This window comes from Octodon degus, unplaced genomic scaffold, assembly GCF_000260255.1.
Source record: "Octodon degus isolate 3935 unplaced genomic scaffold, OctDeg1.0 scaffold00037, whole genome shotgun sequence".
NCBI classification, from domain to species: Eukaryota; Metazoa; Chordata; class Mammalia; order Rodentia; family Octodontidae; genus Octodon; species Octodon degus.
The window spans coordinates 8,021,557-8,048,067 of NW_004524613.1; the positions used below are offsets into that span (position 1 = coordinate 8,021,557).

Consider the following 26,511-nt stretch of genomic DNA (forward strand, 5'->3'; position numbering starts at 1 on the left):
GGTGTGTGTGAGTGTGGCCAGCTCAGCCCACCAGGGGGCGGGGCCGGCTGGCATGTGGCGCTGGGGGATTGAACCGCGGTCCCTGATGCTTTTGCTGAGCTTGTTTTAAGTAGGTGCTTTAGACCACTGAGCCATCTCTCCAGCCCTGGTGCCTACATTGACACTTGGCTTTGAAAGGGCGCCCTGGCTTCTCCATGGTCTCAGCAGCCCTCAGAATCTCAGAGCTGGGTGCACTGTGCCAGTATAGTTTTTTGGTTTTTTTGGCGGAACCGGGGGTTGAACTCAGGCCCTTGCTCTTGCCAGGGAAGTGCTTATCCTCCTGAGCCATCTCCCCGGCCCCTATGTGCCAGTATAGTTTGACATCTGTCCCTGAAGGGCTCTTCTCTCAGGTACAGCATTGCTCGTCCCCAGAGGTGGGGCGCTCCCTCTCTGGGTAGCCCTTTACGTCCTGTGGGCTGTGGAGCACTGGCAGGAGCACTCATTTCCCATCTAGGACTGTGCCTCTGCAGAGCTGGGCTCAGTCCTGCCATGCAGCTGGCTCAGCTTTGCTGGGGGCGTGTGGGCCGGGAGGGGACAAACTCCAGGCTGAGGGCCATGGCCTCCTGTGCTTCACTGGCTGCCAGCCGGCATGTCACCTAGGAAGAGGGCAGGCAGCTGGACTCGCTGGTGATGGCCCCTCCTTTGCTCCTTCTCCTCCTGCTCAGAGAGGGAGACTGGTGGCTGGCGCACTCACTGAGCACAGGGCAGACGGGCTACATCCCCAGCAACTACGTGGCACCCTCGGACTCCATCCAGGCTGAGGAGTGAGTATTATTCGCTGGCTGCATCTGCCTGCCTGTCCTGCAGAGCAGAGGTTGCCTGGGCCCGTCCTAGGGAGAGGCTCCGTTGGCAGCTGGGAGCCTGGGCCACTGACGCCAGGCTTATCCCTCCCACCTAGGTGGTACTTTGGCAAGATCACCAGGCGGGAGTCAGAAAGGTTGCTGCTCAACACAGAGAACCCGAGAGGAACCTTCCTGGTGAGAGAAAGTGAGACCACGAAAGGTAGGTGCTTTCTTGCTGCCACTGGAAGCGGTTCTCTCGTTGGAAAAGCCAGCGTTGTAGAATGAATAGTAGTTTGGAGTACAGAGTGGGAAGAGCCCCTTACATAGAAGACAGCAGAATCAAAGTCAGGGAGGTGTGTCTGAGGGAAAGGAGAGTCATGGAGGGCCAGAGGTACAGTGGAAGGTAAGGCTTTGTTTCTCTGGACTTAGCTACTCAGGATAAGAATGGACACTGGGTATCAGCAGGTCTGAGTGCCACCCAGCAGAAGCCTACTTCCCAGGGCGGGTACCTCTGGGGACCTGGGGCTTCACCCTTCCCCCCACAGTCCTAGCTCACTCCTCCCTGCCCCTCCGCCATCGACAGCGAAGAGCATCCCCCGTCTCTCCATCCCCTTGGAAAGTGGGTTGCAGGCGCCTGTCACTATGGCAACCAAGCTGGGCTGCCTCCTGAGGACCTGGGGCTCAGCAGGCGCTGGGAAAGCAGAGCATCCCTGTCCTGCATGTGCGCTGTGAGCGGGCGTGTGGCAACTACACTTGTGCGCTGTGTGAAGGGCCGGGCCTATGTGCACATGGGGGTGGGACTGGCCATGTGTCACTGTGTAGGAGGAATGGTGGTGGCTTTGTTCCAGTGCCCAGGGTCTGGGGAGCATGCACAGCTGTAAGCACACAGCCACCAGGCACGGCATGCCTGTGCATGTGTGTACTTATGCCCAGGGCTGGCATCAGCCTCAGGCTGTGGCCTCTGGTGCACACAGCCCAGGCCATCTGCAGTGCAGCCTGTAGACACTTGGGTATGGTTCAAGTCCCAGCTCTTCATCCGACTTGCCAGCTAACCCATGCCTAAGCAATTTCCCTCATTTCCCCCTTCTTTACACTGGGATGTCCAGCTCCACCTAGGGACTATCCAAAGGTCCCAGGGCCATGGGTCTGGCTTTCCATCCTATGGATGCAAACTGCCTGGAGGCTCCTGAGCAATGTCTTCTCTGGTCTTAGAGTCTGTGACCTGTCACTGGGGTTCAGCCTTGTTCCCTGGTGGCACCCAGGTATCCTTGGGCTCCAGTTAACAGAGAGTCCTAACCTGGCAGGTGTGCCTGGCAGGAGGAGTCTCTTTCAGAAAGAGCTTTTCTCAGCACAGGAGGCTTGGCCTTGGCAGCCTGCAGGCCGGTCCCAGGCTCCCAGCTGCCATTTGCTGCATGCCTGCTGTGTCCCAGGCACACTACTGTGTAGTTGTTTTGAATCTTCCTGGCAGCCGTAGGAGCACCCTGTTGGGCAGAGGAGGACAAGGACTTGTCAAAGGCACACAGTTAGGTTGCACACCCAGGATTTGGAGATCTTGTCTGGGGCCAAGGGCTAGTGGTGGGACTGTTACTCATGGCTGTGCCCTGGTGGCTATCCCTGAGTTGCACAGACAGAAATGGTGTAGCCTCAGGGCTTCCCTGTGGTGTTGGCCAAGCAGGATGCTGTGCTCAGGCAGTGTCCAGGGCTGTGGCCTCTGGAGGTGGCAGTGCTGTGATCATGGTCCCTTTCCCTGGCTGTACCCCAGGTGCATACTGCCTTTCCGTGTCTGACTTTGACAACGCCAAGGGCCTCAATGTGAAGCACTACAAGATCCGCAAGCTGGACAGTGGTGGCTTCTATATCACTTCACGCACCCAGTTCAACAGCCTGCAGCAGCTCGTCGCCTATTACTCCAGTAAGCTCTGGGGACACCCCGCCTCTGGTGCAGACCGTGCGAGGGGCCTTGGCACCACCGGGCAGGGGCTTCAATTCTCCTGAGGATGCACCTATCACCTGTGCACTCCTCCCTCCCTTCTACCCCCACCCTGTTCTCCTCCTCCTCCTCCCTTTCCCTGACCCTCTGCCCTTCCCGCCTCCTCCTCTGTAGCTGGCTGCCGAGGAGGGAGATGCCTTGCAAGATCTGGGAGGGAGGAGACATGGGCTGGTGTTGTCTCTGCAGCCCCGCTATGGGCCTGAACTGGTGACTAGGAGAGCAAGGGTGGGGTGACCATGTCTGTTTCAGCCAAACTGGAGAAGCAGAGGGTGGCAGAGGGAGCACTGCACTGGGGTGCTGGTGGCCTGGGCAGGTGCTGGGTGCTGCAGTGGGGCACACCCATGTGGATGTCCAGGAACCTGTGAGTGCTGCGTGTTCCACCTCTCACCTGGGCCACCTACCTTCCTCTAGGATCAGTCACCACTCTGGGGTGAATGCCTTAACCCTGACCCTCAGATCTGCCTTCCAGGGGGCTGCTCTCTTGGAACGTATGATAGAGACCTGAGAGCCCCCAGTCCTGGTGTCCAGCTCACCCCTTGCTCTCTCCTGTGCACAGCTCTCCTGAGGCATTCCGTGGTCCCAGGGAGCACTCACATCCCCTGGGGTGTGCGCTCCCTACTGGCAGCACCACATGCTTGCCCCCTCAGGGTTCCTGGCACCCTTCAAGCCCTGTGAGTGAAGGAGGGGATGATAGGCTCCATGAGCCCTGCACAGGGCCAGCAGGCCCAGGCGCAGTGGGTGCAGACATGGGGCTGGGTGCCCTTCTTGGAGGGTGTCCTGTGAGCGCACCCATGTGCCCCACTAAGCTCTTCTCCTTGCCTCCTCTTCAGAACATGCTGATGGCCTATGCCACCGCCTCACCACTGTGTGCCCTACCTCTAAGCCACAGACCCAGGGCTTGGCCAAAGACGCTTGGGAGATCCCCCGGGAGTCCCTGCGGCTGGAGGTCAAGCTGGGCCAGGGCTGCTTCGGGGAGGTGTGGATGGGTAAGGAGCACTGCCCCTCTAGAGCTGTGGCCATGGGGAGGGGGTTTGATGTGGTCATCTGGGAACAGGCAGGGCTCCATTCTGGGTGGCAGCTCAAGGTTCCTGGGTTCCTTTTCTTTTAGTTGTCTCTACAGAAAAGAGAGGCCCGCTTTTTAAATGTGGAGCTCCCAGTGGTGGCCCTCAAGTGTGGTCACCTACCACTCCATGATGAAAACTCAGGTCCTTGTGTAGGGAGGCCTGGGCCAGTGGCTAAAATTTCTTTAAATCCTCAGAGTGCCCCACAGGTTGGCACAAATAAGGAAACAGGCTGAGGGAAGGGACCCCACTGACCCCATTCCTCCCATGGTCTCTCCTAGTGCAGCAGCTTGCTTTTCAGAGTATGCAGGTTTGGGATGCAACCTCTTGTTCTTGTGGCAAAATGGCCGCTGACCCAACTCTGCCTCCCCACTGGGACACATCTGTTTGCTGACAGTGGGGTGTCTTCCATGCCGCAGCTGGCAGAAGGGGTGCTCAGAACTGTGGTCTTCGTCTGTCAGGCTGCTGTGTTGCTTTTGAGGGACAGTCCTCGTAATCCAAGTCCTGACCCAGCTCCTGTTTTGTGAGCAGTGCCAGGAGCCACATAGGCCTGAAATAACCCTGAGGCATGCCTTGTTCTCATGCCCATTTTATAGATGGGGATACTGAGGTTCACAAGGAGCCTTCTCTCAGATACACTTTGTCATGTGCTAAGGGAGGCCAGGGCTGAGCCCATTCCCCGGGCAGGCAGGTCCTGTCCCTGAGTGGTGGGAGTGGGGCCTCCACTGAGGCAGCCCTTGTCCCTGCCATACAGGAACCTGGAACGGCACCACCAGGGTGGCCATCAAGACCCTGAAGCCAGGCACTATGTCTCCAGAGGCCTTTCTGCAGGAGGCCCAGGTCATGAAGAAACTGAGGCACGAGAAACTGGTGCAGCTGTACGCCGTGGTGTCTGAAGAGCCCATCTACATCGTGACAGAGTACATGAGCAAGGGTGAGCCAGTGGGCTGGCCAGGAGGACTCAGAGTAGCTAGAGTGCGTGCCTGCAGGGTGAGGCCACCCTCCTCCCCAAAGTGTTCTCCTCCTTTTCTTTTTTCCTTCTTTCTCTTTCTTTTATTTTTCTCTCTTTTCTCTCTCTCTCTCTCTCTCTCTCTCTCTCTCTCTCTCTCTCTCTCTCTCTCTCTCTCTCCCTCCCTCCCTCCCTCCCTCCCTTCCTTCCTTCCTTCTTTTTTTTTTTTGTATTGGAGATTGAACTCAAAGCATTCACACTGAATTATATCCCAAGACCTTTTTTAAAATTTTGAAACAGTGTCTTCCTGAGTCACAAAATTGCCTAGGTGGAGCTTGAATTTGTGGCCCCCCTGGAGTGCTGGGATTATAGGCGTGTGCTGCCGTGCCTGTAACAGATGGCATGAAGTGGGATCAAACCTGCACGTTGGCAGGAACTTAGGCAGAGACTGTCTTTTCTCCCAGTTTGTTCTGAGTGGTTTCTTACCATGCATTATTTGCTGGTTTTCTAAAGTTATTTGCTATTCTCAAGCTAAAAGAGAACTCTTCAGCCCTCCAACATGAGCCAGGGGCTTGACCTTGACTTAATTTTTATCTTTTTTTTTTTTTGAGACAAGGTCTTGCTACCAGGCTGGCCTTCAACTGCTGTAGCCCAGGCTGGCCTTGAATCCTCCTGCTTCAGCCTCCCCAGTGCTGGGACTGCAGGCATGCACCACTGCACTGGCCAGCTGTTTTCTCTGTGCTGCCAAGTAGGATCCTGCTGTGTGCTCACACTGATCTGACCCTCCCGGGGTGCGCAGAGGGTTCCTTCCAGCCTGTTTGATTGTGAGTGAGACCTGCTGAGGGAGGCTGGAGCAACTTTACAGCAAACCTCCTGTGCTGGCGCAGTGAGGCCAGTGTGGGGTGAGCTGCAGGAGCCTGGAGTCGCTGTGTCTTGCCGGGGCAGCATGGGGCAGGGCTGGAGCAGATTCTCTCTCTCTTTTGTCCAGGGAGTTTGCTGGACTTTCTCAAGGGGGAAACAGGCAAGTACCTGCGGCTGCCTCAGCTGGTGGACATGGCTGCTCAGGTGAGTCAGGCCCTCCTGCTTCCTGGCCTTTGCCCCAGAATGCCAGATCTCCCTGGCTCAGCAAGTTTTGGGCCTCTTGAGTGCCTCCTCCAGGAGGCCTGCCTTGGCTTCCCCACACTCATCTTGCTACCCGTATTACTGGAATCACTTGTAGGTGCCTTAAGTGGTGGTTCTGGACTGAGGACCTTAGCTGGGCATCAGCAGCCACTGACTTGCTGTGAGACCTCTGGCCTCAATTTTTCTCTCTGTAGTCACCCAACAAGTATGTAGGCAGAACTCAAGGCCTTTCTTCATTTACTCTTGATCAGAATCAGGAGAGGTAGAGATTGGATAGATGAGAAAACAGGCTCAGGAGAGACTTGGGACAGCTGGCAGGACGTGTCACGCATCTCTGGGTCAGTTGGGCCTCTTTGCCGTGGTTGCTCCACCTCCGTGGCTGCTGCTTACTGTGAGCCCTTCCAGTTCCCTCACACGTGCTTCCTGCTGGGCGCTGGTCCTGCTTCATAAACCAGTGATATCATTGTGAGAAGAAGTGTGGAAGGCGGGCACCACAGCTGGCTGCACCCCTGGGGAGGACCCAAGCCTGTGGCTCGGGAGCGTGGGGCAGCTTCTGAGCCAGAAACCTGGGTGCTGCCTGCAGATTGCCTCAGGCATGGCTTACGTGGAGCGGATGAACTACGTCCACCGGGACCTGCGCGCCGCCAACATACTGGTTGGGGAGAACCTGGTGTGCAAAGTGGCTGACTTCGGGCTGGCCCGGCTCATCGAAGACAATGAGTACACAGCCCGGCAAGGTGGGCAGAGGGTGCTGGCTGTGGAACCCTGGGCAGATCCTAGCTCTGGTCTAAGCCTCAGTTTCCTCATCTGTGGCAGAGCTGGGGTGATACACTGCTGAACCGCCCGCCCTTTCTCACACCTGCAGGTGCCAAGTTCCCCATCAAGTGGACGGCCCCGGAAGCTGCCCTCTATGGCCGCTTTACCATCAAGTCGGATGTGTGGTCCTTTGGGATCCTGCTGACTGAGCTCACAACAAAGGGCCGGGTGCCCTATCCTGGTGAGAAGGGGCTGTGCAGCCCATCAGTGATCCCCGAACCCCTGGTGGCTATGGGCAGTACTCACCCCTACCTTGGTTTCCTCATCTGTATAATGAAGAAGCTGAGCATCTGATATTAGGCTCTATATGGTAGGGTCCCCAGTCTTAGGGACACATTTAGCCTGGGGCCCTGCCTGTTCCAAGGTGGGAAGCCCTCCAGCCCTAACTCTGGCCCCACTCCTCTCTGGAGCCATGTTCCTTATGTTTCCTGTGCCCACAGGGATGGTGAACCGCGAGGTGCTGGACCAGGTAGAGCGGGGCTACCGCATGCCCTGCCCGCCAGAGTGCCCTGAATCCCTGCACGACCTCATGTGCCAGTGCTGGCGGAAGGAGCCCGAGGAGCGGCCCACCTTCGAGTACCTACAGGCCTTCCTGGAGGACTACTTCACATCTACCGAGCCCCAGTACCAGCCCGGGGAGAACCTATAGGGCAGGCTGCCCTACTGGGCTGGGGCCTGGGTGGGCCTGTGGGATCTGTACCCACCACCTGCCACTGTCAACCTTCCATCCTGGGATGAATTGCCAGGGATGAGGCCCTTCTGTCTTGGGCGCATGGCAGGGCTTCGGGTCTGTGGGGTCCACGGCCGGCACAGTGAATGTCCGAGTGCTGCTGTGGCCACACACCTCTTTATCCTTCCGGAGCTCTGTCTGTCACCAGAGGAGGATCTGAGAAAGGGGTCGGATGTCCTTTCTCGCTTCCACCTGCTGCCTGTGCCTGGACTCTTCCTTGGACGCCCGTAGGTCTGTCTCATGAGCTGGCCAAAGAGCCTTTCCAAAGAGGAGCAATGGCCCTGGGCCTCCGCTGCAGCTCCTGCCCTGCGGTCCTAGGGATGAGTTCATGCATGGAGGCTGCAGGGCCTAGACCCCTGTCCCTGGTCCTGGTCGGGCAGTGTGCAGCCCAGTGTGCTCCGTGATGGCAGGTGGAATGAGGACCCCTCCAGCTCTGCCCTCCTCCATCCCAGGGGCCCTTGGCAATCACCAGTTCCTTTCTCCCATTTCCCCATGGGGAATCTTGAGTCCAGACAGGGGATGTGCCTGGCCCCGGGCCACAGAGCAGGTTGGAGGTTGAGGCAGTGGGCTTGGTACCCGGTGCTCTGTCTGTCTTCCTCAGGAACCAGTGAGAATTGTCTTTAGAGGCATCTCAGATCTGGGCAGCCCAGGGGACAGGGGGCCTCAAGATGGGTCACAGACAGCAGGGTCCCACTGTCCCCAAGTGCTTGGCTCAGCCTGCCGGAATGGGCCTGTGTGAGGCTGAGCTAGAATGGAGGGGGAAGGGGAAGGTGCAGAAAGCAGGTTCAGGCAGAATGTAGGTGGCTTTTGGCCTCTGGAGCCAGCCCACCATGAAAGGGAGTAAGTGCCCAGGCTCTGGAGGTAAATCAAATAGAAGTCAAAGAGCAATGAGGCTGAGAGGCCCTGGTCCTGGCCTCAGGAGGGAACCCCAGGTCTTCTGTCCTCCAGCTTGTCCTGAGCATTTCAAAAGTTGGCCTCTGCCCTCACCAACAGATGGGTACCCCTGAATCACGAGTAGGGATGGGGTTCCCTGGCTGGAGTTGGAGGGAACAAGGGTGCCCATGGGCATACACTGCTGTGTGACTTGGAGGCCCTGCTTTGTCTGTGAGCCACAACTTGTGCCCTGTGTGTGGCTGCGGCTTCTACCTTCTCAGCTCCCGCTGGACCCTGTGGTGGACTCTAAGGCGAGCACAGCAGGAGATCTAGTGGTGGCTCTGCTGTTCAGCCTTAGGGTATGTGGTGGCTTCCTGCAGGCCCTCAGTGTGGCCATCTGTAAAATGGGCAGCTGACAATTAGTGGAATCCTGCCAAGGGCCCATCTGTGTGTGTGTGTGTGTGTGTGTGTGTACATCTGTGTGTATCTCCATGTGTGTCCATATTTAACAAGTAAAAACCACTCAGCTCTGTCCTCGCACGTGTTGTACATTTCACCACTGCCCCCATCACAGCAATAACATCCCATTGCCGGAGCCCTCGAGCCAGCCTGGGCTTGGCATTGGGGAAGGAGGCCGAGTGGTGCCTGCCGAAGAGGCTCCCATGTTCCTTTCCCTTCACACTCATCACTCAAGTCTCCTCCTGTCTGTCTGGGTCAGATCTGGGTTTGCTTCCCCTGCGAGCCCTCAAACCCCCCTCCAACTGCCCTGGGCCCTTTGTATAAGGTGTCCTAATACTGTCCAGTTTTTTTTTTTAAACAGTGTTTTGTAGATTTCAGATGACTATGCAGAGGCCTGGGGGACCCCTGGCTCTGGGCAGGGCCTGGGGGTTCCACATTCCATGGCCCAGGCTTGGGGGGGGGGATCAGAAATTGGTTGTAAATACTTTGCATATTGTCTGATTAAACACAAACAGACCTCCGTGTGGCCAGTGGTTTATTGAGCACCTACAGTTTGTGGGGGTGAAAGGTAGGCTGTGAATAGACTGCAGTTGGAGCCTTTGTTCCACCCCAGTGGGGGGCTTTGGACCAGGCAGTGGGGACATAGTCAGATCTGGGGCAGCCATGGGGGACATGGCCATGTGCACATACAGTATATCTATGTTGTGTTTGGGAGAAGCACCAGGCCTAACCCAAGCCTGGAAAGCATGGGGAGGGCAGGGCTGCCAGGCCTAGTGGAGTGTGGTGCTGTGTGTGCTGTTTGGGTGTTTCCTGGCATGCAGGGCAGGGTGAGGTGGATCTGGGAAGGACCCCAGAACCCTGAGGCAAATCCACCCCCTACCTCTAGCACTCAAGGATGCAGCCTGGAAATGTGACTGGCCACCGCCCGTGGGATGGTCTCTATTTCACATCAGCCTCCACTTGTGCAGGCAGCCACCTCTGACCTCCAAAGCAGGGCTTCATTAAAAACAAATGTCAGAGCTGGACATTTCTCAGTTTAGTGTTATTTTCACAAGCCAAATAATGCAGTATCCAGGGCAGCATGGAGCCCTGATGCCAGTGGGGAATGTGTGTTGTGGGAGCAGGAGTGGGACACAGGTTAGAGTTGTGGCAGCCATCCTCTGGCTGCATGTGGAGTGGCTGCAGGCCTGTGTGCTCCTGGGCGTGTTTGCTCACAGATAGGCAGTTTGGATGTTTGTGCGTGAGTGTGTGTCCAGGCTGTGTGTCTGGGCCATTTGTTCCCCAGTGTTGATGGGGGGTGGGGATTTTGTTTTGCTCAGGCTGTGCATATAAGATGTGTGTGTTGCCCTGGCAAAAACCAAGGGGACCTGTGTGGAGTGGTGGGTGCCCAGGGGTGTGCCCTGTGGGTCTGTGTTAGCTCAGGTGCAACCCCATGCTGCAGGCCACATCAGTGGCTCATCTCACTAACCTGGTGGGGACAAAATTCTTGCCCCATCTTGTCACTGCCGGTAGGGGGAGTGCACCTGGGAGGTTCTTCTCGCGGCCTTCAAGTCTGCCCCCCGAGTGGGGCTTTTCTCCTCCTTTCACTCTGTCCTCCAGCTCTCCAGGGTGCTGTGTTGACACTGAATATTCTTTCTATCCCTCTCATTTCTTGGTCTGTCTCTCCAAGCTTCTGACCTTTTGCCTGCGTTTGTGTCCCACTGCTACTGGTTTGCATCCTCTGAGCCTCCCTGCAATGCTGCTTCTCCTGGTCCCCCCGCCTCAGGCTTCCCTGTCTGTGCCTCTCTCCACGTCCCTGACTTCCCCACACATTCATACGGGAAAATCCAGGTCCAAGATTTCCCCGGCTGGGTGTGGTGGTACCTGTGTGTAACCCCATCACTCAGGAGGCTGAGGCAGGATTATGGAAAGTTCACGCTCTCCTGTGGGAGAGCGCAGCCCTGAGCCTGAGGCAGGAAGGAGTGCAGGGCTGCAAGGGGGCCTGTGGGAAGGTCCTGCCCCTCCCCCCAAAAACAGGACTTCCCTGGGGCCAGTCCTGCAGTGGCCTCTGCGTGTGTGTGCGTGTGAAGCGTGCAGTTGCCTGTGGATGTGTGAGGCCCATGCCTGGGTTTGCCTTGCTCCTCCTGCCTCTTCTCCAGGGTTTTATTGATTTCTCCTCCTGCCAGAGTTGCACATCCTGTGTGCTGGGCGCATGCATATGCCTGCGTATGTGCTGTGTGCTGTGTGCTGTGTTGCATGTGTGATGTGTGGTGTGTGTACACCGCTTGCCTGGCCACTCACAATGTGATTTCTTGACCATCTTTCCTCCCTTGTGATTTCGTCTGACCAGACCTTGTGCTGGGTGTTAGTATGGTGTACACACACACACACACACACACACACACGTGTGCAGGTGCGCTGCATTTTCTCTCATCTCTGTCATCTTTGCCTATTTCTCTTTTGTGTGTTCCAAAAGCCTTGCTTTGCAGAAAGGAAAAGGGACTGGGGGAGGCTAACAAGTAGCAGAAACAGAGATGGGGTGGGACCTTGGGGAGGGGAGTCTGGAGACAGGTGGAGGGGGCAGGGCAGGAGCTGAGTTCTGCATGTGTCCCCCGCCCCCCACCTTCCTGCACCCTGTGGGTCTCCCGGGTCCTGAAAACCTCTGCAATCTGCTGTCTCCCACCTACCCGTCATGCTGTGGTCTCCTTACTGCTGTCTCTTTCTCTGAGGGTCTCATCCCTCAGGTGCAGGGGTGTGTGTGTGTGTGTGTGTGTGTGTGTGTGTGTGTACACATCTCTGAGGGCTGCTTCCTCTGGCAGGCAGTAGGTGCTCTGTGGCCCAACCCGCTGGCCCCAGGATCTCCCTTGCCTCTTCCCACGTCCCTCGCTTGCTGCCTCTGGCGCAGTCCATCTGTGTACATATGCGTCTGTGCATGCATCTCTTCTTTTTGTGGTACTGGGGGTAGAACCCAGGGCCTCACCCGTGTTTTGCAGATGCCCCGCCACTGAGCTGCATGCCAGCCCTGTGTGCACGGATCTCCTGTCCACTGCTTTGCCCTGGCCCTGGCCCCCTTGCAGCCCCGCACTCCTTCCTACCTCAGGCTCAGGGCTGCCCTCATTGTGGGCAGTTTCCCTCCAACGTCCCCTGCACACCCCTCCTCCACTTTGTGCTTGTCCCTGCAGGGTCCCTTGGCAGAGACACCCCCTCCCCAACCCCTTTTGCCCCAAGCACTGGGCCCCCAGGCTCCACCTTCTCGGGCCTACCTGCTGCCTCAGCCTTTCATCCCCTTGTCCCCTCAGGGCCTTTGTCTCCCTCACCCTTTCCAGCTGGCTCCAGCTGGGACTGAATTCGCACTTCTGCCTACAATGCTGCCCTTTTCTTCATTCTCTCAGGGGTCCCTGCACTGAGCTCTGTCCTGTCCTTGGCCTGTCTTCCCCCACGCCCACACTGGAGACTCACAGTCCCCATTATGACTTTTATAGGCCTCTTCCATAAAAGAAAATTAAATGGATGACAACATTGCTATAAAGGTGAGTGTATTAATGTTACACGGGGCTGGCCTGTGGCTCTGAGGCAGAGGGTTTGCCTCGTGTGGGCAAGGTCTTGGGTTCCATCTCCAGATGTGCAAAAAATATTTTTCTTTGAGATAAGGTCTGTGTTTTCTTGTGATTTTAAGAGCAATTGAAACACTTTACAGGCCCCTTCTGTTCTGGTCAGGCCTGGGCATGTGCTACTTGCTGCAGTTGTGCCCCCTCTGTGCCCACTGACCTCTGTCTCTGTACCATTCTGTGCCTACCCCCCCTCCCCCATCTGCCCAGTGAGTGAGCCTCTGACACAGGTGGGCCTGGGGGTGTATGTCTGCCTCCCTCTGTCCGTTCCTCTGACTAGTGGAGCGGCCTTTGTGTCTGTCCGCCAAGGGGTGGAGGCTCAGGGCTCTGGGCTCTGGGGCCTCCAGCAGGCCTGCGGGGGTTCCGTGTGGGCTGCTTTTGCCACTGCCCTGGCCGCCTTCCTCCCCTTGCTCCAGCTTTGGGGCTCATTGCTGTGGGTTGGGGTTTGTTTCCTTGCACTCTCAGTGCTCTTCCCAGAACACTCCCTGGGAGCAGCTACTCCAGCCTAGCTCTGTGTGTGTGTGTGTGTGTGTGTGTGTGTGTGTGTGTGTTCACTAGCATTTCCTGACCCACTTCCCGTGCTCTCCCCTCCCCTGCGCCCTGTGCCTTCTCTCCTGTCTTTCCTCTCCTCTGCTCTTACACCGACTCCCAGCTTCACTTTCACAGGTGCACAAGCCTGCACCCGCCCCACACCCACTACTCTCTGTGTGTTCCCTTGCCAAATGTCCATGGAGCCCCTGCTATTGTGATCCTGGTGTGAGGGCCAGGGGTCCTGGGGTCAGGAGGGTCAGCTGGGGTTCAGCTCCCACAAGCTGCCTGCTATGGAACAGCACACACGCAGAAAGGCTGGAGGCCTCAGGCAAGGCAGGTCCTGAGCTGTCCAAGGAGCAAGGAGCTCAGTGAGGGCCAGAGAGTGGGGAAGTAGGTTGGTGAGGTAGGTGTAGGGTGAACTCTGCAAATGGCCTGGGGGCGGGGGACAGATGTCAAGTCATTCCTCCTCATCTTACCTCTTCTGTGCCATGTGATTGTGTGTGTGTGTTTCCTGGGATTCTGACCCTCTTCCACCTCCTGTACCCGAGTCTTCTGCAGTCCTCTTCAGATTATGTGAGTGGGCTGCACGTGCAGCGTGTGCTGCATGGCTGCACAGCGCACAGCAGGGTGGGTGTGATGGCCCCTCGCTGCTGCCCGAATCCAGCCCAGGCCACGCCAAGGAGCTGTGACACCCACTGAGGCGCCTCCTCTCCTCTCCTGCCAATCGCCTGTCCTTCTGCAGAATCTGTCCTGCTGCTCCTGAGGCTGCCTGGCTGGGATGCTGCGCCTCTCATAATCTTTCTCTGGTTGTTTTCCTGTCTTTGTTTCCATTCTGGTGTTTCTGTCTTTGTTCTTTGTTCTCTCCTTTTGTGTTTCTGTCTGCCTCTCTGTCTCTATCTCTGTGTCTCGACCTCTGCTTTCATTGAACAGTGAGTTACTGCTCAAACATTGTGAGTTTCTCTGGTGAAGACGGCCGTGAGAGCGTCCCACATGCTCTTCCCAAGGGCTGGGTGGTCACCCCACCTCGAGTCCACTCCCCCACCCTGGCAATTGGCAGGTTTGCCTTAAGTGGCCCAAAGGGCTCTGCCTTTTGCCTGCCCTGAGGCTCCGGGGTCTCTGCAGACAGTGTGAGTAGTGGCTGCCTCCCCTCTCTCCAAGTTGGGGGTCATTGCCATCTGCTGAGGGGTTTGTTTCCTTTCACTCCAAAGGCTCTTCCTAAAACACTCATTGTGGAGCAGCTGCTCCTGCCTGGCTCCCGTGTGTGTGTGTGTGTGTGTGTGTGTGTGTGTGTGTGTGTTGAGAATCTTCCTTCTCCCTCTTTCCCATTCCCACCTTGTCTCCAAGGTTTTCTTCTGAAACCTGTTCTGGCCATGTGTGCATTCACAAAGAGGTGTGTGTGTGTGTGTGTGTGTGTGTGTGTGTGTGTGTATGTGTTGTGTGAGCAGCCGTCTGACACCGTGTCACCGCTGCCACTTTCTCCAGTCCTTTGTGATTTCCTTGCGGTCAACACATGCTGAGCTGAGCAGCTCCCTCACTGCTTGCTCCGCTCCACTCCACCTCTGCCTGCAGACCTGCCCGGTCTCTCAGTGCGTACCCTGGCCTCTTGTCCTTTTCCAGTCTGCTTTGGGGCTCTGTCACCTTTGTGCATTCTCTGCAGATGAGCACTGGGGACCTGTTTGTCTGTCCTTTTGTCTATCCCTCTGCCAGTCTGTTGAACAGTTATTTCTGGGTCCCTTTCCTGGGGCTCCACGGCTCTGCTGCTGTCCCTGTGCCATTTTCATCGCCCATGGTGTGGGTTCCTCGGGCCCTGACCCCTGCCCCCCATCCCATGTGCCTGCCTCGCCCTCGCCTTGCACAGGCAACCCTACCAGGTAGCCGTGGCACAGGGTGGGCCCCAGCAGAAGACCTCATTCTTGCCCCATGAACCCTTCCTGTCTCTCAGGTCCCCTGAGATGCCCCTTTGCATGGGAAGCTCTAAGAGCACTCTCTTTGTGGCCCAATTACCTTGTTATTTCTTTTTCTCAGACTTTTTTTGGGGCTTATCCTCAGTTAGGTATCTCCTCTCTCTCTCTCTCTCTCTCTCTCTCTCTCTCTCTCTCTCTCTCTCTCTCTTCCTATCATCCTGTCCTATACCCTCTTTTCCTTACCTCTTTGTCCTCTTTCCCTCATGTTTAAAAATTGAAGTGTAACAAACATGCCTAGACCTGCAGAATCTGAAGTGGAAATCTCCATGAATCTCGCATGACTCCCCTATTATGGTTGACATTCATTGTTGAAGTCCCAAATTCACTCAGGGCTTTTTCCTGACTGTCTATGTGTGACATTCTGTCTATCTGTCTTGGAACTTTCTTGGCTGATGCTTCCCTCTGGGACTCCCTGTCTGTGTCCCTTCATTCAATCAACAACTATTGAATCCCTGCTAGGACTCTCTCCCCGCTCCCGCTCCCTGCCAGCATTCCCTCTCCAAGGCTTATTGAATTCTGCCTCTATTCTGTGCACCACTGCAGGAGAGAGTGCATGTGAGTGTGTGCAGTGTTTGTGTCTCGATTCCCGCTGCCTCCCCCTCACTGTGTGCCCGCTTCTGCTTTGCTTTCTTTCTCTCCCATTCCTAGGGGCTCCACCTTGATGCTTGCAAGTGAGCCTGGCCCCTTCCTCTCTCTGCAGCCCCCTCCTCCCTGCTGGTCTGAGGTCAAGGGGCTCTGGCCACTCCCCCTCCTGATCCCACTCCCTGAGCACACTCCTCTCTCCAAATGTAGCACGCCACGTTTCTGGCAAGCATTGCACCCACTGCAGACCCTACTGCAGACCCCCGTAATTTGGAAGGCTTGTTTTCCCTATCCTGAGCCTGGCCTCCAGCCCCACTCTGGATCTTATCTTCCCCTCTGCAGGGAAAACCCTGGTCTCCATCCCCCAAGCTTCAGACTTCCCCGCACCCCAATATTCTGTGGGAATTCACCCCTCCCCCAAAGCTTTCTGTGCCCTGCCTCCCAGGCCCACAGCCCAGCCCGCAGCACTGCTCAGAACCTGTATCCCCCTCGGGCCTCTTTCCCTCCTGGCTCATGTTCCACTTATAAGGTTCCCCAGACCAGCCTAGTCTCCTCTCCTGGGCCATGCTCCAGTCCCCTTGCCAGTGTCCCTGTCACCTGTAGCAGTGTACACCAGAGCGACTCTGCCAAGGAAACTTGGTTGTGCCTCAGTAAACACCCACTCAACGACCGAGGACCTGCAGCAGGTGCAGGTGTGTCCAAGGCTCCCAGCCTGAGCCAGGGCTCTGGGTGTGGGCTTGTGGTCTCACACATCCTTCCTGATCCCCATCGTCCATCTCTGCTGACCTCGATCTCCTGCACCCCGCCCCAGGGCATCCAGCTGACCTGCCCACGTCAGTGTGAAGGACCGGGGCCCTGAACATGTCAGGGGGCTAGAGGCCCGTCTGTCCATCTGGGTGTGTGTGCCTTGGCATCCTGAGGTCTTGTGTGTGTGTCTGACGGGCTGTCTATCATTCCTGCCGCTGGGAAGGAGGTCAGCGGTGTCTGTCTGCTCAATCCTGGGCGTGGATAGCTCCCTGTGGGTTTTAGGCTGTGGTTCCTGAGGACAGGGATCCTTCTGGGGACTCTGACTCTGCTCACTCCTCCCTCTTGGGACTCTAGATGTGTCATGGGCTCCCTGCCTGGCCAACTGGCTGCATGTTGTCGTCCCCTCATTTCTACCCAGCTCACGTCTGGCCCTTCCTGTTTTCTGCAGCCCCTTTCCTGGAGGCTGTGTCGCGGTCTACACATCACTGTCTGTGCCTGGTGGCCTTACACGCACTGGCATGCATCACACCCTGGCCAGAGCTGGCTCCCCACGTGTGGGCCTGGGTGTGTGCATCGCCAGGAGCCCCTGGTGCTGTGGGGTCTCACCGTGACACTCTTGCTCCCCCCGGCCCCTCCCTCGCTCCCTCTGGGTCCTTCTTGGGCTTTCTTCTCCTTCCCTTCCGTGCAGGCCTGCATCTGTGTGTGTTCTTCCTACTGTGCTTGTGGGTTTCCTGCTCTGGCCCCTCCTGCGGCCTTTCTGCTGCCGAGAAAATTTGCTGAAGCATCTTTCAGGGTTTACTTGAATCTTCCACTGACTAATCTTGCAGTGCTCTTCTTTCCTTCCTCTTCCTGTCCTCTCTAAAGACCTATTTTCCTCTAGGATTACCCAAGGGACGCCCCATCACCGAACTGAATCCCAAGCACCTTCAGTGATGCAGGAGAGAGACCTTTTGGCCTTAGCTTCCGGTTGCTATTCCTCCTGGCCTCCAGTCCCCTCCTGCCCTTCCCTCTGTTCCAGTCACCATGCCCTTTCCTTTTCTTAAATGTGGCACGCTGCTGCCACCTCAGGACCTTGGCACATGCTGCTCCCTTTGCTTGAATGGCCTTTTCCTCCAGAGATCTACAGATTGTCACTCACCTCCCTTAGGTCTCTATTCCAATGGGAGCTTTACCTAAAACAACATCTTCACTCTTGCTGGGCTCTGTTTGCCTATGAAACACTTCACTCTCTCTACCATTAGCCTTCCCATGGCTCTTTGCTCTTCCACACCAGTCTCTCTCCATCACTGTGCGGTCAATACTACCAGGGCAGGGCCACGCGTATCTTGTCATGTGTGTCTGCCTCAGCCCCTGGGGTGACACCCAGTTCACAGAAGGCGCTCATGCCTCCTCTGAAGGGACAACGGAGACTCTAAGGCCTGACTGGCTGGGAGGCAGCCCAAGCTATGTCCCACCCTTGCCCTGCTGTGGTTCCTGTGACTCCCGGGTGCCCAGCCCTGTGTGACAGCTGCTTGGACAACATGGGTGCTGCTTCCTCTGAGGCCTCTCTTCCCTTGTCTTTACCTCAGGACTTCCTGCATGGTGATGCCCTGTTCACAGCTCTGTGACAGCCCCATACACTGCCCCTTGCCTCCAAGCCCCCCACCTCCACAGCTCAGCATGGGCTGGACCCTCAGCCCAGAAAACCCTTTCCTCACATGGCTGCTTGTTCAATCCAATGCACCTTTTCATTTATTTTCAAATTATAAACATTGCAAATTAGGGTGAAAGTCCTATAGCCTTAAAGTTAACCTCTTGGGCTAAACAACTCAGTGTTATATAGTCCACTGCAAGATTGTGTACCTACCATCCCTAGGTACTTCCCAGTTTCACTACCCTAAAATGCAATCCTTCAACTATTTGGTCACTGTTCATTTCCCCTCCTTTCCTCTTCCTGTCCCTGGAAGCCACAAACCTGCTCTTTGTCCCCGGGGATCTGTTCATGCTGGATATTTCGTGTAGCTGGATTCATTGAACACACGACCTGTTGTGTCCAGCTTCTTTCGCTCGGCCAAGTGTTTCCAGGGTTCATCCACCCTGCCGTGTGGATAAGGGTCGCACCCCTTTCCATTCCTGCTGATATTCCTTGTGTGAATACACTTTGTTTTGGCTCCTGGTCCTGGAGTGAGCTCCCTTATTCCTAGGCTGCCTCTGGGCTGCATCCACCCGCCTTCCTGAGCTGCTCTCCAAACCTCTCCTCCCGCTGCCCCTGGCTGGCCATCTGTCCCTGGTCCCCCAGCCCCCTCGCCAGACACCAGCACCACAAACACTGGTCTGTCCTTCACTGCTGTCTTTCTGCTGTGCCCCTGAGCCCTGGTTCAGCCTAGGCCTGAGCCCTGGTGTCACACTTCACATCTCACCCTCAACACCCTTGAAGCCATGTCCCTCTTTGTCACCCTACACAGGCCACCAGTGTCCACATGGCCTTCCCTGCCTCACCTTCCAGCCTCTCAGACTCTGGCCCTGCTGCTTTTCTCTTCTTGAGCTGCTTTCAATGCTGGCTGAAGTCATCTTCCCGCCACCAAAGGCTGAGTCATTCCTGACTTCCTGCCCTATTTATCCCCTGTCAGAGCGTGTGTCTCCCCCAGACTCTGCGCCTGCTCAGTGGGTGCCCAGGCATCACTCAACCTGGCAGCACACCCAGGAAGGACCATGGTGACCAAGAGAGGGGACCGAGGGCCCACCCCTGGCCTCCCCTCCTGCCCTCTGCTGCCCCCCCCGCCCCCGTCACCAGTCTGTTTTTTCTCACCCAGTGAGTGTGTCTTTTGTCCATCTGTCAAATCTTTCTTCCTTGAATGTGCGTTAAAGGTTTGTGTTCCTTTTGAGCATCATATGCTTTGCTGTGTGTGTGTGTGTGTGTGTGTGTGTGTGTGTGTGTGTGTAGACAGGAGCCCCTGTCTCTCCCCTCCCCATGGTGTTCTTGCTTTTACGTTCATTCTGGGACTCAGATATTTGTCCCTCCATTCAGTCAACATCCTGAGGCTCTCCTGTGTGTGTGTGTGTGTGTGTGTGTGTGTGTGTGTGCACGCACCTTTCCCTCCTCACCATTCTTTCTGCCTCTGAGACTAGTCAAGTCTGCCTTGGCTGAGAGGAGGCCCCGCGGAGGCTGGTGCTGCTGAGCTGGCTCCTTGTCCCCTCCCCCCTCGTGGGCCCTCGTTTCTGACTGTTCCTCTCTGACTCCCTGCCTGCTGTGTGGCTCCTTCCCTGCCCTCCTCTTTTCTCTTCTTCACTGTCTACCCGTTGTGCTTCTCTCTTCTCCTCCCCTGGCGCTTTCCCTCTCTCCTCTTGGCTCCTCTCTCTCTTCCTCCCCGCCCTTCTCAAGTTTTCCAGATGTTCCAGATGTGCCTTGTCTGACTCTGTCTCTTGCCACATACTTCCCTCCCCCTTTGCCTTCCCTGCCCTCCTCCTCCTCTAGGCTTCAGGCGTGTGTCTGTGCGCATGCACGTCTGTGTCTGTATTTGAGTGTGTCCTTCTACTTCCTGTCTCCCTTAACCCGCTTGCTAGTGCTCCTGGGTCTGTCTGTCTGTCTATCTCAGGGTCTTCTTGTCTGCATCCTTCCCCAGCCATGATTCTCCCCCTCCGGGTGCCACACTGGTAGATCCTCAAGCCATTACCACATTCTGTGACAAAACTACACTAACACTCTCCTCAGGCTGGTCCCCCAGGCTCTGGAGCTGGGCAGGGCCTGTGGATCTGCTCTCAGCCCAAGGAACCATTAAGACGGGGCCTGGATATGCCCTAGGCAGCGGTCACCTCCCCCATCATGTCACCCTAGCCTGCCTTTCCTTGCAAGGACCCTGTTAGCTCCTCCTGAGGAGTCCCTACCTCTTCCCAGTGCCTGAAGCCTGTTAGCTCCCCTGTGTGCAAAGACCAGCGTCATCTCTTTGGGGTCCTGCCTGTCCTCTGTTTCTCTGTCTTGGTTTCTCTCCCTCCCTCCCTCACTCTATGCTTCTGCTCCTCCCAACTTCACCCTCTGTCTCTGCCCTCTTCTCCTCTGCTCTACTCCTCTCTGGGCCCGGAACCCTGCCCCTTGCTCCTGGCCTCTGGGATTCTTCCCCAGGAGGCCTCTCTCCCATCCTGGCTTCTGGTTCAGCCCAGACTAGACATCCCAGACTGTGGTCAGTTCCGGGGGTACAGGCTGGAGGCCCAGCCTAACCCAGGGGTCTGCACACAGCAGCTGATAGCGCTGCTGGTTTCCTGAGTGAGTGTGGGTGCCCGTGGGATCTGAGGTTCTGTGCCTACTCTCTCTGCTCCCCCATCCCCCAGCTCTCCCCCCACTGCACACCTGCCATGCAAAGTGTGTGTGTGTGTGCATGCGTGTGTGCACATGCACATGTGTGTGATAGCTTACCCTTGCTTTTTCTCTGTGGCTTCAGAGAATGGAGAATGGTCTCCATTCTCCTGCTGCAAGATTTTTCTTTCTTTCTCTTTCTTTTTTCTTTCCAGGCATGTGGTTTCTCCTGCTTCTAAAAGTAATACATCCATCTTCATGTTGGAATGTATAGAAAATACAGAGAAAACAGGGAGAAGCAATGGAAATCCCTGAGGGTTGCTTTTCTCAAATGGAGGCGCCCCAGGTGGGTGCTAGGAGAGGACCTGTAGTGGGTGTGCAAGCCTGGCACTGGTGGGCAGTGTGCCTTGCACGCGTGCCTTACATGCCTCGCCTGCCCCTCTTCTCTATCTCTGGCTCATTCTCCCCTCTGCTCCTTCCAGGGACTCTCAGCCACTGGTCTCTGTCACTATGGTCTATCTCTGTGCCTCCTGGGTGTCTCCCAGCCTGGCCTTCTGCCTCTGGGTGTCTCTGTCCTACCCTCACCTCCATTAATGAACTAACCAATTAAGTCAGTCATTCAGTCAAGTCCCCTTGCCTTTGGTGGCCCCTGTCATTCTCTGTGAGTTTCTGTGGCTGTGTGTCAGAGAGAATCTACAAGTCTGGCTCACAAAATGCATCTGTGTGTCTGGTTGTCTGTTCACCACCTCCGTGTCTGCAGCTGTTTTGAATGGCCATCTTGCCTTTGCCTGGTTCTCTGCATGTGCATGTGCCCTCGGCACACTTCTTGCCACATGTATTCCCTTTCTGTGTCACTTCACTGTTTTCTCTTCCTCCATCTCTATTGGTTACCCTCATTCCTTGAGGCTCTCCTGTGTGTGTGTGTGTGTGTGTGTGTGTCCATGTGTCTGTGTGTATCTGTCTATCCATCACCCACCTCTAGCTTTCCTGGTCTGCTTTGCTTCTTTCCTCTACTCTACCCTTTTCCTCCCTTAGAGATTTCTGGAATTTCACTCTGGCTGCGAGCCTGGAGAATGAGAGAGAGAGAGAGAGAGAGAGAGAGAGAGAGAGAGAGAATGCTCATATATGCATGTGACCGCTGCCTTTCCCTGCCCTGCCTCTCTGCAGCCTCTCGATGACCTTGCTCCCTCTGTGGAGTTTCTTTCTTTTAGAAATGACATTTATTGTCTTCCTTCATTTTCAGATGGAATACGTGTTCACTGTAGAATAGACAAGAAATACTCAAGAGGATGTGCAGAAGATCCCCCTCCCAGAGAGAAAGGGGCTGCAGTGACACTGGGGACTTTTCTCTGTCTTGTGTCTGGGAAACTTTCCTTTCTCTGTGTGTATCTTTCTTTGCAGGACCCATTTACTTCTCTCTTTATTCATTCCTTCAGAAGCATTTGGGGTCCACATGGGGTGCCCATGTGTCCTATCAGCCCATCTGGCCGTCTTTGTTTTGAGGTCTGTCTGTCTGAGCCTCTCCTCTCTCCCATCCCCGCCTCCTGATATTTGGGGTGTGGCAAGGAGCTGAGCAGAGGGGCTGGGCAGAGAGAAGACCCCATACTGCCCACCCAGTGTGGTCTCTATGGCTCCCACACTTCCTTCTGGGGTCCCTGGGGTTGGAGAGGAGCCCTGTGCCAAGAGATGGAGGTCTAGTGCCCAGTTGGTAGTGGGAGCAGAGGGTGCAGAGTTTTTGGAAGGTTCCCTGTGGGCTCTAAACCTGTGGGTAGAGGACCAGGGCCCCCACTTGGGGACAGGAATGTGGCCTCTGAGGTCTGTAAGAAGCTGGAGGGGGCCCTGCAGGCTCCTCATCTCTGTCCTTGTTGTTCCCCATGCTGCTCAGCTCCCACCTGCTTTTCCCTGACATTGTCTGGCACTTCCCACACAGTAGGGAAGGGGCTCCGTGTCACACACCAGGGCTCAAGTCTCACACTGGTCCTCAGGCAAGTGACACTCTTCAGAGCCCAAGTCCTTGTCTGCAAAATGGAGACAGCAAGCTCTTGGAGTATAAATGTGATGGCTCATACACAATGTGATGGCTTAGCGCAGGGAGGCACGCAGAAAGCTCTAGACCACACAGAGCTGTGGGCCGGGCTGGCAGCTGTGCCCATGGCTTCGCCTTCTCCCTCGCTAGATTGCATTTCACTTTTTTTTTTTTTTTTTGTATGGGGAATTGATCTCAGGACCTTGTGCTGGTCAAACAGGCACTTAAGCCATTGAGCTATCTCCCTGGTCTTGCAGTTGGCTTTGCTCTGCATGTCCTGTCCTTCCATCTGTCCATCTGTCTGTCCGTCTGTCCTCCCTTCCTCTCTCTTTTCTTCCTGCTCTCTCCTCTTCTTCCTTTTTTCCACAGACACCTTCCTTCCAGGCTCCAAGTGCTGTGCTGAGGCTGGGCAAGTGTGTGCATGTGTGTACACAACCACACAAGTTCTCATGGCTGAGCGAACATGCCAGTCCCCATGGCCATTCCCATCCCCGTGTCCCCCACGTGCCTCTCAGGGCAGCTGAGTGGGGGTCTCCCCATCTTCACTGCTGGGCTTACACGGTATCAGCCCTCTGGAATCCCTCACTACCCCCTCAGCTTCTGCTATTCAAGCTGGAGCTGCCCTTCTTCCTACCAATTCTGGCCCCAGAGCCTCTCTAGAGTCCTTTTCTCCCTGTCCCCTTTCCCTGGTTGGTCCAGACCTCAGTGCTTCAGGGGTTCCCAATACTCAGGGGGGATAAAGACAGTGGTGGGGTGCTGGTGGGGAGAGGTTGGAGTGGGGCCAGGAGCAGAGCAAGATGCAGATTAAGGTCTCACTCTAAACCTGATGTGAAGCAGCTTCGCTCCTCCCTGTCTCAGGGGCCCTGCCCAGCTCTGGGTATACAGGCAGGGGTGTCCGACAGGTGGTTTGAGTGTGGATCCAGAGCCAGGCAGGCCCGAGTCTGCCTATAGGATCACACCTGCCTCTGTTTCTCCCTCTCTGGAATGCAGTGGACAGCAGCCTCTTCCATAGGCTATGGCAAGGATGCAGATGAGACCTGGCACATGGCTTCTATTGTGGACCCAAAAGTGCCACCCTGCTCTTACCACCTCTCCTCACAGCTCTGGGCTCCTGTGACCTGATGACATCCCCATGGGATGTAGGAGGTGCCTTTTGTCAGCACAGGAATGAGCCACTCAGAGAGCAAACTTGACCAAGGCAGGCCAAGGGCAGGACAGACGGACACATGTGAACTCACATGGAGCATGCACACACCAGGCACATAGCAGGACTGACCCTGAGCTGCAGGACAACTGAACTCAACCCCAGGGACCAAAAGGGAAAAGAGAAGATGAAGGTCTCAGAGTTTATGGGAGAGGGATGCTCACCAGGCAGAGCCAAGAAGAAAAAAAAAATGGGGCTTGGCATGGAGCCCACTCTGAATGGGGGAGGGTCTGTGTTGGTGAGCTGACCAGTGGCCTGGTGAATGCACCCTGGAGAAGCATGACTGGGGGGCACCAGAGCAAAAGGTGGAGAAAAGCAAAGGATAGATTCAGAAAGGCGGAGACGGGAGGCAGATACAGAAACATAGGGAGAGACAGAGACATTCAGAGACAGAGGAGACACAAAAGAGACAGAGTCAGGGTGCAGTGTGGGAAACACAGGGAGATGCTGGGTTGTGGAGCCCCAGAGGTAAGCTGATGGGTGCTAGCACCCTGCTAGGAGGTGTTGGCCTTGGGAAGAGCCTGGCTCAGTGCTAAGGAAACTACTGTGGTCCCAGGAAAAAGCCTAGTAGCTTTTGCCACAGATCATAAGGAGCCAGTGTGGTCATTCGGCAAGGGTGGTGGTGGTAACATGTTCTCTGGCAGCAAGTGCAGGAGGGTGGGGGTGCTGGGGTGGAGTCATGGAGGAGGAGAGGGACTGGGTCTACTTAGGTGTGGCTCTTCCAGGGTCAGGACAACTGGGGACCCAAGTGGCCTTCATCAACACACTGTCTGCCTCCAAGACCTTGGCTATGGCTGTCGCCTTGGTCTGGGCTGCAGGTCTCTCCACCTTTCTTCATCCATCTCTCTCCTTCACCCATCCCAGATTCTCTTGTCAGCAGCTTCTTCTCCTGGGCATGCTCCCTCGCAGCTTCAGGGTGCCTTGAGTACTAGCCAGGTGCTATCTCGGAGGTGGGGCTCGCTCTTCCAGCTCAGGGCCCTGAGCAGCTGTGGCACTCGGGGACCCCAGAGAGTGGCTAGCTGGATGACGACATCTTCCTCTTAGCCTGGACAATTTGCATGCACACTTCAAGGCCCAAATCAAATGGTCCTTCCCTGCTAAAGCCTCCCCCGACCCCTTGTTAGTCGGCAGTGCCCTCTCTGGATTCATAAATATGGTTGTTAAGTATCAGATGGCCTCGTTGCTTCCTTTTTGTTGTGGGTGCTCCAGGGCAGAGCAAAATCATAGCACAATGGGAACAGCTGATTGTCCTGTCTGCTTACTACGTGCCAGACATAGCTAAGGCCCCCACGGGGTCTCATGTATTATTATTATTTTTTTCAGAACTGAGGATTGAACTCAGGCCCTTGCCAGGCAAGCGCTTACTCTACTGAGCCATCTCCCTGGCCCCTTCAAGTGTTCTTTATAATGTGATTGTATAATATAATGAAATACCAGTAATGTTGCCGTTTACACATGGAGAAATCAAGGCTGAGAGAAGTGAAATGACTTGTTCTGGGTCACCCACCAAGTAAGCGTTGGACATGGCATAAGGCAGTAGAGAATGCTCTGCTGCTTGCTGAGTGCTTTTCTCACGCATCATAAAAGCCGTGCTCTCTTTCTCTTTTCTGGGGACCCCACTCTGCACCTCCTTGCTGGGCAGCACCCCCATTGCTGTGCTGATACCCATGTCCTTCTTGGCCATCAACAAGATGAAGACACGAGGTCAGCACAGGCCAGACCCCTCCATGCTTTCCTCAGACCTGCCACTTTGTCTCCTGTCTACTTAGCATCCTCTGGGGCTGTAGCCAGGAGCCTCTCATCTCTGACTCCCTGGCTCCTGCAACCCACTCCAGCCATCCTCACTTCCTTCCCACTCTCCCTCGGGGTGCTAGGCAGCTCCCGCTTCAGCCCTTTCCTCACCCGGGCCCTTTCCCAGTTCCCCTTAGAGTCAATCCCTCTGCTTCTTGCACAAACACCTGTAACCTTTGGAAGTTCCCTCATCTGTAAAGGAAGCTGGAGCAAACATGCTTCTGATGGCGTGACTCAAGGATTAGTGAAATCTTGAAAAGCTGTTCTGGCAGGGCTGAGCTCACGGAGCTGTGATTAGAGATTAAACACGGAGGTTATAAGGGATTTTCTGAATGAATGAGCGAGTGGCCCAGTGGGTGTGCCATTCTCCCCCTCCTGCTCCCCCTACCCATCCCCAGAACCAGGATTTTTAGCACTCTGAAAGATGGCTCCCCTTTGAAACTGGCTCTGTCCCTGCAGCCCACATGCAAAGTTTTCCAGTCTTCAAGAAAGATGGCTCCCCTGATGCCATCTCTCTCCCAGCTACAGCTTTCTTTCCTTCCTTCTCTGAAAAGCTTTGGGAAAGAGTCCTCTCCTTCTCCCTAGGCCCATTTCCTTCCCTGCTCCTAGGGTTCCCCTGACAAGGTCAAGGTCATCAGTGGCTATGTGCTATCCATTTAATGCCCCCCACTAGATGCTTGAGGAGATCTGGGGAACCCTTCTCAGTGTCACCAAAATGTGGGGCCCATGGCTCAGTCTTCAGCTTCTTCTCTCGTCTGTCCTTCCTCCTTGGGATTTCTTCTCTCTGCATACTGGGGATGGAGCGCAGGGCCTTGCATGTGCCAGGAAAGTGTTCTACCACTGAACTATGACCCCAGCTTTTTTCATTTTATTTCGAGACAGGGTCTTGCTAAGTCGGCCAGGCTGGCCTTGAACTTGTGATCTTCCTGCCTAGTAGATGGGATTACAGGTATGTGGCTTCCTACTATCTTTTCTTTAATCCCCTATA

General features: G+C 55.7%; 1 protein-coding gene across 3 annotated transcripts in view; it reads left to right on the forward strand.

Moving 5' to 3' along the window:
• Src (SRC proto-oncogene, non-receptor tyrosine kinase) overlaps positions 1-14,358 on the forward strand; it is a 49,721-nt gene extending 35,363 nt beyond the window's left edge. For 2 of the 3 annotated variants that reach the window (XM_023714830.1, XM_023714831.1), the window contains exons 5-13: positions 705-803; positions 938-1,041; positions 2,584-2,733; positions 3,642-3,797; positions 4,627-4,806; positions 5,810-5,886; positions 6,527-6,680; positions 6,809-6,940; positions 7,200-9,341. In XM_023714830.1, coding sequence (XP_023570598.1) covers positions 705-803; positions 938-1,041; positions 2,584-2,733; positions 3,642-3,797; positions 4,627-4,806; positions 5,810-5,886; positions 6,527-6,680; positions 6,809-6,940; positions 7,200-7,408 — 1,261 coding nt within the window. In that variant the 3' untranslated portion in view covers positions 7,409-9,341. Of the gene's footprint in view, positions 1-704; positions 804-937; positions 1,042-2,583; positions 2,734-3,641; positions 3,798-4,626; positions 4,807-5,809; positions 5,887-6,526; positions 6,681-6,808; positions 6,941-7,199; positions 9,342-14,329 lie in introns of those variants that run through there. The other variant, XR_002821022.1, reaches the window with a different exon arrangement.
• The last annotated feature ends 12,153 nt before the right edge of the window (positions 14,359-26,511 follow it).